This window comes from Pipra filicauda, unplaced genomic scaffold, assembly GCF_003945595.2.
Source record: "Pipra filicauda isolate LSUMZ 115617 unplaced genomic scaffold, ASM394559v2 scaffold129_size2064235_pilon, whole genome shotgun sequence".
NCBI classification, from domain to species: domain Eukaryota; kingdom Metazoa; phylum Chordata; class Aves; order Passeriformes; family Pipridae; genus Pipra; species Pipra filicauda.
Genome location: NW_024103762.1, coordinates 1,718,539 through 1,729,919, shown reverse-complemented (window position 1 = coordinate 1,729,919; position 11,381 = coordinate 1,718,539). Strand labels below are relative to the sequence as shown.

Here is an 11,381-nt window from a genome sequence, read left to right as displayed (position 1 = left end):
ATAACGAGGCATTTTGGAAAGTTCGAAAGCTACCGACACGATTGGGGCTGCCCGCAGCAGCCGGTGCTTTGAGGCAGTGCTTGGGTGCACCACCGTAAATCTGATTATCAGCTCGGGACGCCGGCAAGTAACTTAACTCAGCGTTAAGCCATTTTTAGGCTGTGGCCCCTGTGAAGAAACGGTTCAAGCAGAGGGACCACAACCACCAAACCGCCTTATCACCCAAACACACCGAGGGAACTCGGGAGAACCGAGGAACAGGTCTGAACGCCCGCCTTGTCCCGGGGCTGTCGCGGCCGTGCCCGCCCTGGCTGGGGAAGGCGAGCGGCCCGACACACCGGGGCGGGCGGATCACTCACGGGGAGGGAAACAGGGAGAGGGGGAGAAACAACGAAAAGAGAAGGTCGCTGCGTTTCCGCGCCAGGAGCCGCGGCCGCCCCGAGCCCGGCGCGGCCCCCGGGGCAAAGGTGGGCGCGGGAGCCCCTCCCCGGCCCGCACTCACTTTGTACGTGTTCTCCGTCAGCTTGTTCACCTCCTCGGGGTCCCGGGACATGGTGCCGGCGGGCAGAGCTCGGTCCTGCGGAGCGCCCCGGCCCCAGCGCAGCGCCGCGGCAGCCTCGGCTCCCCCTCGGCCGCGAACAAACTGTCAAAAACTTGCGGAACCAGCCGGGGCAGCGCCGCCGGGGCGGGACCTGCGGGGCCGCGGCTCCCGACGCGGCAGGACTGGCTGGGCTGGGCGGGGAGCGACGGGATCGCATCACCGCACCGCGCCTCGCCGGGCACGGCAGGGCAGGGCTGGGCTGGGCTGGGCGGATCGCCCGGACGGCCCACCCGCCGCTACCTGAGCTGCCACCTCCTCCATCCTCCTACTCTTCCTCCTCCCAGCTTCCCTCTCCGGGAGCCCCTGCCCCGCTGCCAAAGCCCAGCCTGGGCCGTGTGGAGGTCATTTCAGCTCTGCTGGTGCCCCATGGAAGTCGGAGGTAAACTTTTTCTCCCAGCAATTAACTGAGGGTTCTGTAGGAATTAATTAGTTAGTCTTGTCAGAATTAATTAGTGTAGCCCTAGCGATGCTGGTGGGGCGAGGGATGATCCCCTTGCTCTCTTCCACAGCAGCTTCCCATGAGGGGGGTTTCTCAGAGCCCCTCAGGCACGGGCAACAATGTCTTTCTCCCGGCTCCTGGCCCAGTGCACTGCCCGAGCTTCATGCTACATGCTACAGTGTTCTGTTTCTTTCGAATACACACCCATAAAACAGTGCCCCCAGTCATCTTTCCTCTGTGAACTGACTCACGAGGCCTTCATGAAGCAGGGCTGGTGAGGAAGGCTTTGGGAAGTTGTAAATTTTTGTGGACCATAAATTGGCCAGAGATTGTGAGATTAATTTAAAGTATGCTAGTTGGGATATCTTTCTGATAAAGTAATACCAGCACTACCTTGAAGGACCCTGTGGGAAGTTCATAACCTTAGGTACTGAAAACTAGATTTGGTGTTGAGTATGTGTGATGCAATCACTGTACTGATACATTGGCCATCCCTCTCTTGGTTTCTGTCTCTCCCTCTGATTCCCTCACTTTATTGCAGCAATAAAATCATGGCAGGCAGAGAAAACTGGCCTTGGAACAGAACCCTGGATGTTGGACTCTGAGGTGGGAGGAGGTTGTTACCAGGTTTCAAGAGCTGTAAAAGTGTTTTCATTTGAGCATTGGAGGTGCCTTTAGAATTACAATTACAATTTATCACCTGGAAAAAAAGTGGGCACTTAGAGTGTTATCTTGAATGCAGCTAAATCTCAGGGAGGAGAGGGGATTTTATGGCACTTCATACCCCCAGGTAAGGTCTTTGTAAACTTCTGGTAGGTATGGTATTAATTGCCTTTCAATTCAATTTATAATGTTATCCTATAGGCATAATGAATTATTTTGGGCCCAACTCTACAATTTATGTTCCCATTAAGCAGTGTTTGCTTATACAATCAGTTGTCTAGAATGTGATGTGGCTGTTTGCCTGAACATGAGGAGAAGAGTCACAAGTCTTTTGTCTGAAGAGTGTTTTACAACTTTGGAAACAGATCATGCCTGGGCACCACTGCTTTTGTGTTACCATATGCCAATGCTTGGAAAGGATCTCCCTCTCTAACAGGCTGGCATTCAAATTTGAAGAAGCAAGTACCCAAAGGAAGATGTAGAATAGGTTTTCCTTTCCTGATTCTTGCTAAAGGAGCTGGGAATGTGCTGTATAGCAGACAGTGTTATTCCTGTTAGGGACAAAGCATTTCTCTTTCCTCTGAACACTATGGAGCTCTGGGAGCTCACCTGGCATTCAGGGTGTTTGTTTCCAGTTGGCACACTAGGTTCAGTCATAGTAAATAACAATGTAAGTGTTAATGAAATATGCATATCAGAAAGAAACTATGTGGACAGGCAAGTCTAGCTCTTTAAGTATCCAGACCATTGCTATAAATCATAAATTTTGAAATTCACTAGAAAACAAAAGTCTGCTTGTACTTGTAATACAAACACAAATATTTTGGTCTCTTAATAAGGGATTTTTGATCCTACATTGTGTTAAGATTAGTGGTATTTTAGATGGAGTCAATCCTGATGCGTGCAAACAACAGGAAGTTAGAATGGTCTGATTACTTCTTTTGACGCTTACTTTTAATACATATAGAGTTTCATTGTCCAGAAAGAGGAAGAAGGAAATACTCTTACTTTGGTGGTGAACCCATGCTGCTGTGTAATTATGTCTGTTCTTTTCACTTTGTCTCAAGCAATAACTGCTTGAGTTCATGTTAGAGGGAACCTGGCAGGTTAGTAGCTTACCTGGTCCAGTCTCCCATCAGAGTAGGGCTAATTTCAGCATTAGCTTGCTCAGGGCTTCATCCAGGTGAATTTTGAAAATCTTCAGGAAGGAACAGTTGAGGAACAGAATGGGAAGTTCTATTTGAAACAACCTGTAACATGGCAAGTAAAGAAAATCATCTACAGTGTTATAGGAGACAATAATTATTAACATTTCATGTGGGTCTGTCCCCTGAGGTAAGACACCCATCCAGCTGAGCTCCTCTAGCTTAACTAACATCCTCTGTGTTGTAACAAGAGCTTTGATATTAGACTGTGACACGTTGCCTATTGAGAAAACAAAACTCCTTCCTCATTACCTGCCCTTCTGCCTCACATTACACTTTCCTGATGTCAAACTGAAATGTTTGTAGACTTGTAATTATGCATAATTCCAACAGACCCCTGTTTCAAAGTGATGGCTTGGACTTCAGTGTCTCCTGGTCTCACTCTTGCCATGGTTAAAAGGTGCTCCTGGCCCTTGGCAGGTGGGTATGAACAAGAGCAGCCAGGCACAGGGGCTGGGCTGGGACTGAGGCTGTTGGCACCTGAACTTGGCTTCCTGCTTGTATTCCTGGGCAGTGCCTGCTCTGGGCCCGGATCCAGCAGTTCATTCCACGTTGGCCAAAGGCAGAGCCACATAGATTTAGCAAAACTGCTGTCGAGGGAGGGACTCACTCAAAATAAGTCCTTATATATATTCCCTACAGAAGGCCAGCTCTCCCTTGCAGCATTTAAGTTTTGGAACACGAGTAGCAGCAGTAAAAATTTCCCCATGTCTTGTCAGCCTTATAGAACTGAGACTGTAGTGAGAAAATTGTATTGTTGATATAGCTTTTGAAAACGTATGTACTCAGAAATATTCCTTTGAGTACTTCTTTAAAAGCAGTAATGATTTGATGTGTGATTGTTTTCTGTATGTGTCCTGTTTGCATGCCAGTGACATATTCAAACCTTTGGAAAGGTTTAAGCATGCTGGAAAGGCCCATTAATGTCAGCTCATCATTAGATCTTTAACATGTGTTTTGAGTAGCTTAATATGACTGTAACTAATTACATAAATTGTGGCTAAGCAGTGATCACATATGCATGATACAGCCAGCTGTGGCCTATGTCATTCCCTGTGGTCATTAGCAGATGTTTAACTTGATTAAGGAAAAAAAAAGTGTACACGGTGTGTTATTGAGTGATGTCAAACAACAGAGTCAGAACAAAATTTTCTGAAGAGGAAATTAAAGTGACTCTACCAGCTTGCTTTGCTGATTGATATTTTTTGTCCTCAGTTGACACTTATAAGGAATTATTCAAGTATTTTATTCCCCTTCAAACTGACAATACAAATGCACACTAAAACTCACACAAAGTGTCATTTGATAGAATTATATAAAACTTCTGAAAGTTTACTGACCCTTTTGATCTGAGTCAGCTCTGGATCATTCAAAGGATTTACACCATTTTTTAATTGATGCAAGCAAGCACAAAATCATTTTGTTCCCCGCTGTTCATTGTCCTGAGCTGGTTTCAAAGCAAATGAGCTGTCACTCAGACTTACAGGTCAGTAAGATACTGCAATCTCTGGTCAAGGAAGACACTTAATCAAATGCCCAATTTAAACGTGTAATTAATTCACTGTATTTTTGAATTAAAGAAGTGCAAGATGCTTTTGATTAACTCCTCTTTCTCCAGACTAAAAATAGGATGATGGTTTTATCATGGAGATGAGTGCTTTGGATGCCTGTGTTTTGCGTCTCAATTGTCTCATGTTGCAAATTATTTTGGCAGATTTATAAGATGAATTATATAATCGATTTCATAATTGTGTTTGGTTTTTTTTTTTTGAGGCTCAAAAAGAATGTGTAGTATGGAAGAATGTGTTTTTTAAAAGGTCTTTTTTGAGATTGCCTAGAATATAGACAAAATTTCACATTCGAGGGAACCTAATAAGCAGTACTGCTAGCTGTGCTAATAGTTTTCTGCTGTTAATTGAAATATTTAATTCAAAACTCTTATACCCACACATTTTGTGACTGCTCATTTCTTGCTGAAAGTAGCGATGCTTTAATTCGCGTGCTGTGCCCACTAGATGGCAAGCAAGCTATGCACGATGGAGGAGAAGAAACACATCATCTGTATGCACAAGGCTTTCTCGAAGTGCTTTATAATGTAACAAGATAGATATTAGTGGTAAGCAAATGAAACAGCATTTATATTGCTCAGACACAGCCTTAGAATTTTTTCTCAAGAGTGTAAGTGCTGTTAGTATGTTCATATTATTGAAACCTAAATATACCCTGGGATCTGTAACTTTATTTTGGAAGTCAGCCCTAGCAGCAAGCCAACATCCTGGTGAAACTCCTGTTATAAACTTCTAATCCATTTAGGTTCCAGGGTTTTATGACTCATGCTGAAAACACAATATTTTAAATACCTGCGTGTTTGTTATTCTCCCTTCTGTAATTTGTCAGCTGGGGATGAACTAAGAACAGGTGTGCACTGCTCCAAATGGATAAACTGGTTTTGCCTGGGGCTGAGTGTGCAGCTAAACATAGATCTGCACATTGCTGCTCTTAGTAATGTCAGTAGAGTGGGTATTAGAACCAGGGTAGGAATTACCAGTGTTTGTTATGGGGTAGAACATAAAGACCTCAAGTGGAATGTGATGCTGTTGCTGGGCTGGGAACTCAACATGCACCAGGTGTAAAGCAGCACTCCTGTGAGTATTTTCAGAGAACTGAAATGTAAATTTTGGTGCTGTATTTTTACCTCTTCCTTTTCCCAGCTAGGAAAAGATAGACCAAGTAGATAATACTGGTAGTTTGATTGTACTTTAAAAATGGCAAAACTCCTAGAATGTCATTTCCACATTGCAAAGAAACTTGCAGCTCATTAACCCCTCTATTTTATGCAGCCTTGCTGTCATGGAGAATTACTAGAAAAGTGTTCAGGGTAGATTGTATAAATAATAAACTATTAAAACGATTACATTATATTCTTCTTGTCTTACCATTTAGTTGTGGACATTTTTTAGAAGCTGTACTGACACCCAAAAAGTAATCCATTTCTATTTTTTGGTGATAAAAATATGATTCCAAAACCATACATGGATATTTTTGGATGGAACCACACTTAAGTTTCTTTGTATGGACTTGTTATGAGCCTGCCTTCTCCTCTTATGTTCAGTTGCTGTTCTAGGAAGCTGCTGAAGTAGAATCTAACACTGCTGTGCTGCCCACTCCTTGTTTCTACACACCCACTGGCTGGTGACAATACAGTGTTTTCCAGAAAATGCATGGGCAGTGATGGTTGATGCAGAGCGATGCAAATCCTGGGAGCAGCCGTGCAGCCTGTGATGGATGTTTCTAATCCTGCCTGTCCCAGGGGCCTGTGCAGCCTGGTGTGTGCTCTGAGTGTGTCTCCTGGCAGGCCCAAAGTGGTGCTGACAGTTTCTGTCTCCACTTGAGGTCCTGCACCTTGCAAAATGTTTGAGCAAGGAGGTGGTTGGAGGCTGTGACTGTTCTGCAAGGATGGGAAGATGATGATTAGATCAGACTGGCAAAAGGCAGTCTTGGAGATTTGCAGGAAGAGGATGATTGATTAATCACTGGCTGTCTGAAAGGTGATAGCTTTAGGGTCAAACTAGACTTCCAGTTACACAGAGATTGGGAGAGTAGCATGGTTAGGGAAGTTAGAGTGATCCCAGGTGGCTTTTGGCTCCTGATTAATTGGTTTCACTGAAGTCAGTTCAGTTCCTATGAATTTCCTGAAAGAGCTTGGCTTGACATTCGTCACTTCTGCTCAGCTTTCCATTCAAAAATAAAATATGTGGGCTGTATCACAAGGAGAGATTCTCAGCCCGGAGGCAAAGTGGTGTGAGGTGGCTCAAATCCACCTGGCTCCCGGTGGGTTTGCTCCAGGACATGCTGGCTGCATCCATGCTGGCCAGCACTTGGTTTGGGTCACTGCTGGGCTCCACCCTGGGCTGGGAGCCCTTAACCAGCACTTTGGTTTGGTTTTTCTGTTCTAAGTGCCTGAACTAATCCCAGGGCTGTGTTGTAGCCTTCCTGTGGCATTTGCATGGAATGACAATGCAGGTACTTGGTGTGTGCCCTGGGGCTCTGCAGAGGGTGTAAGAGCCAGAGGGCACATTGAGGTCTTCCAGCAGAGGGTGACTGGGGGCAGCTGGATCTGGTGTGGCTGGACATGTTTGGCCTTTAAGCAGCTCCTTGGAGTGAGCTTTTCTCAGGGTGCAGCTCAAATTTCATTTGAAGGGTAAGGTAGCAGCAAAGGAGATCCTGAATGTAAAGTGTCGTGTGTTTTGTAGGTGACCAAGAGGACTGGGATCTAGGAGTGAGCTAAGGAGTTTATTTGTCATCCTGACCTGACATGTGAAGAGAAGAAAGCACTTGGCTTCTGACAATGATACAGTGGGCACTGACTTTCAGTGGGGTTCTAAGGCATAATTCTTCCATGTTATTAAGCCAGAGTTATAGGGAACTTACTAGGTAAGAATTGATTAGGTTGTGATTCAATACAGACAGTGCAGCTGCTCAGTTGTATGGCTTCTGAGGAGGAAGCCTTTTACTGCTCTTTTGTCTTCTGCACATAAAGGACTATAATTTCAGTTTCAGATGTTTGTGGGGATATTTTAGAACTAACTGTCCTGGAAGCAGAGAACCTAGTTTCTGGATGCAGGTGATATATCAAATTGGTCTATGCTGCATATTACTGCTGCTCCATTCTAGAATACATTGAATTGAATATCAAGATAACTTCGGGGTTTCTAAATGTTAAATTTAGAAATGTTAAATGATATGTTAAAGGTTCTTGTTCATATACAAAGCCTGTACAATACTGCTTGTCCAAACTAGGAAAGAAGGGATGGAGTGGATCTTCTTTTGACCACGAGACTGATGTTTTCCTCCTAAATTTAGGACAGAATTTGATTGAATGTGAGTTTTTGATTTAATTTAGTGAAGCCCAGCTTTCATTTTTATTCCCTTGAGTTTTGGTAAACTTTGAATAATGTGAACTTTTAAAAGAGAAAACAATTACTCAGGAAACTCTTGCACTGACAGGATTTGTGAAACAATTTGATAATATTTCCTTCTCCTTTGACTCCTAAAATATTGGGAGTTTGCTGTTGTGCATGACTCATTTGTATTAGATGCTCTTCATCCATCTATTGGTTGTGCTGTGTAGATGGAATTTCTTTGTCAACCTGTTTTTCATTAGTATCATGGAACACACGTACTTGCAGCTAAAGCGTTATATAAAGTTTTATATCTCTGCCCACATTTGTTACTATTGTAACACTGCTTAGCAACTAAAAGTAAATCAAAAGAACAATAGTGAAAACCCACTCAAACTCCCTCTTTACAATGGAGGCAAGGGCCTAAGCTGCAAAATTCAGGTATCAGTTTGGATCTGAAATTTTTAGAAGATCAGAAATATGACATTGGTTTTATGCTTTTAAGTGTGAAAAGTCATCAGAGTTCTGGTCATCTAGTTCTGCTTTTGGGTGTTCTGTGTATAGTCTTTACAGACCAAGACAAAAGGTTGAACCAAGAGTATCACCATACATAGTAATGAATTAAAAAAAAGGACAATTAAGATTGTCTCCTTTTTTGGAATACCCAGAAAAGATGTAATATTGTACTATGAGTTTATTCTAGATCAGTATCCTAAGTCCCCTTCCTCCCCCAGATGACAGAACAGATGGTTCATCTCTCTCCTACAATTTCTGAATCCTTCAAAATCCTCACTGTGAGCAGCTGGGTCTTTCTTTCAAGAAGTCCTGCACCTCTAGTCCGTTTTAATTCTCAGCTTCACGACTAACTCTTCAAGTAACACCACAAGTATTAACCTGTTGTGTTGATTTTTCTGGAAATTACTAAGGGATGAGATGGTGTGCAGCATGAATACTACTGATGAAAATATCAATACAAGTAGTTCTTCTTCAGCACTGCAGGAGAATATTCATAACCTCTTTTCCCCAAACTTTTTTATCTAAAGCCTTTCAGCAGCAGAACTGCTTTACTGTGAGAGCTGTGGGCACTGTAACCAGTTTAGGTCTGTCTATACCCATGGATGGCACTTCAGGCAAAAATTACACAGGTAAGATGAGAGCTGTAACAGTGCCACGATGACAACATTGTCAGTACTGAGGAGAGGGCTGAAATCCTGGTTTATGATGGGTGATATGTATTCATAGTGGAATAACGACTATAAAAAGAATAAAAGCATCCTTGACATTGAAGGACCAAAATCTATACTCACAGAAAACAGAAAGGTGAAAGACAGGCAGTGTTGTGGCAAATGGACAAGGAGATCATGAACACCTTCATTAGTAGCAACAATGAAACTGGTCACTGCAATAACTGCAGGCAGGGAGGGAAAAAACCACAGTTACTTTCTCTTGATATTCTTTTGTTGTGGGGAACTTTCCACAACCTCAAGAGAACTGTGGTGGTTACGTAGCATCACGTCAGGAATGACATCAAAATGACCAGGACAAATGGGCTGTGTGACTGGGAATTTAAAACCACGCATTACTCACATTGATGGATAACTTTTTAGAGATGTGAGCATTTTTTTTGTTGTGATTCACCAGCTAGCAGCTGGATATTTTTCCTAAAATATTCACAAATATTCAGCTCGCTAAGTGCAGCCAACAGTCTGTGCTGTTTGGGTAATATTAATGAGTTAATGTAAAAATGTATAATATTTTATGAGCTCTTCACATCCCTTCTTCAGCAGCAGCACAGAGTAGTTGAAAAGGCAGACAGTGGCTAAGTAGGAAGCCCACTCACATAGGAGGAATCACTTGATAACAGACATCCACCAGAGCACCTTAATGTAAACTTTTCTCTAATCAGTTGAAATTTCTGAGCAAAACAAGAGTTGGAAATTTGGTTTTGCTTCTGAGTTAGTCTCAGCTGCCAACACAGTCCACCAAGAAAGTGGGTAGGAGCACATGAATTAGGGCAGTGCTGTAGCTCGAATTCTGTTTGATGTTAATGCTGCTCTGACTCACAGTGTGATCCAGATTTTAGCAGAGCTGTGGTGGAGTTCCAGGTCTGGAGATGGAACTCCCTGGGTGCCACCCACCTGTAGCAGCAGGTACAGCTGGGTCAGGTGCACTTCAAATTCTGAGCAGCTTTTTCATTGCAAATTTTGTGCCAGTCTCATTCTATTTCTCTAACTTTCTCCTGCCCCAGATACAAATTCTATTTACCAATATCATAGAATGAAAATATTGTATAAAATAAAGCACATACACACAAACTAACAGAAGTCCTGTTTCCCATTTCCAGCTCTCTAACATTATGTTCCCTTACTCCTTGCCTTTCCTGCTCATTTTATGACTCTTTCCCATCTCAATTTCTCTCTGCAGTCATTGATTACAGATGTAATATTTCCCATATCAAATTTAGGGCTATAAAAATAGGCCCCAGTGCAGAAAGTATTTTAAAGGGAGGCTATTTTAGTTGAGTTAGTGAGGTTATGTGTTAGAGAATAGTGACACATTCATTAATTTTTCTGTAGGGAATTGTTGGTGAAGTTTCTTTTTTGTACCCTCTCACTCTTTCCACTGATTCATTCTCACCTGTTTTCTGAGATTGTAGTGACCTTGCAGAAATATAATATGACCTAAAAGCTCAGATTCATTAGAACATGATTATTATGAAGCAAGAGGTCCAGCAGAGGCATTTTAAATGAGAATGTAACATAGGTAGCTTTTTACTTTTATGGAAGTGTGAAAATTTGAGTTACATTTTCATTAAGTTGAGGCAAGTAGGTCTCCAGCATGATCGGTGTACCTGCTGTAGAATGCTGTGAAACAAGCCAGAAGCAGCATCTTTCCCCCTACTTCCTCCTGCTTTTATTGATTTAAGTGAGGCTCTGGGGTATCTGATCCTATCCTGATGCCTGAAGATTTATTCATATAACTCCCTGTGCATCAGCACGATATTATACCACTTGTTCTCTAGAGAAAATAATTAAGTGAATTACTAACGCATAAAATGCTCAAGTTAAAATGCTTAAAAATTCCATTTGATGCAGTTATATATAGCTTAATGTAATAAGTGCAGTATCCTCTTAGTCAGAATGCCTTGTGTGGCATCCTCTTAGTCAGAATGCCTTGGCTTTCATCTCCATTACAGGGAATACTAATTAACAGTTGATTCCAATTTTGTCAAGGTTGCTGTGTTGTTATGTTCTTAAACAAGACCAGAAGGTGAAAAAGGACTAAACTGTATATAAATTAAAAGTAATCATCAGAGGTCGGTGCAATCATGTTATTACTTTGGGATTGAGGTTACAAGTGCTGTGCTATCACACAGTTTCTAAAATGAGACAGAAACTTAAGCTATTGCCTGACTTGTAGCAGAAGTTGCTCTTGGGAACGTCAAGTTGGTTCATCTTAAGTGCAGTTATTGCAAAGAAAGTGAGAATAATAACCAAATGCAGCCAGTGATGGAGCAGGTGATAGAATTCAGTCTTTCATTGAAGGAACTAGTGTGAAAATGTGATTCCAGA

At 42.6% G+C, this 11,381-nt stretch overlaps 1 protein-coding gene across 1 annotated transcript in view; it reads right to left on the bottom strand.

Annotated features, from left to right (window-relative positions):
* The window catches only part of BAIAP2L1 (BAR/IMD domain containing adaptor protein 2 like 1), a 34,964-nt gene extending 34,307 nt beyond the window's left edge, over window positions 1–657 (bottom strand). Inside the window, exon 1 of the mRNA XM_027726188.2 lies at window positions 503–657. Within this exon, the coding sequence (XP_027581989.1) occupies window positions 503–553 (51 nt within the window). The 5' untranslated portion in view covers window positions 554–657. The remainder of the gene's footprint in view (window positions 1–502) is intronic.
* Window positions 658–11,381: the final 10,724 nt, after the last annotated feature.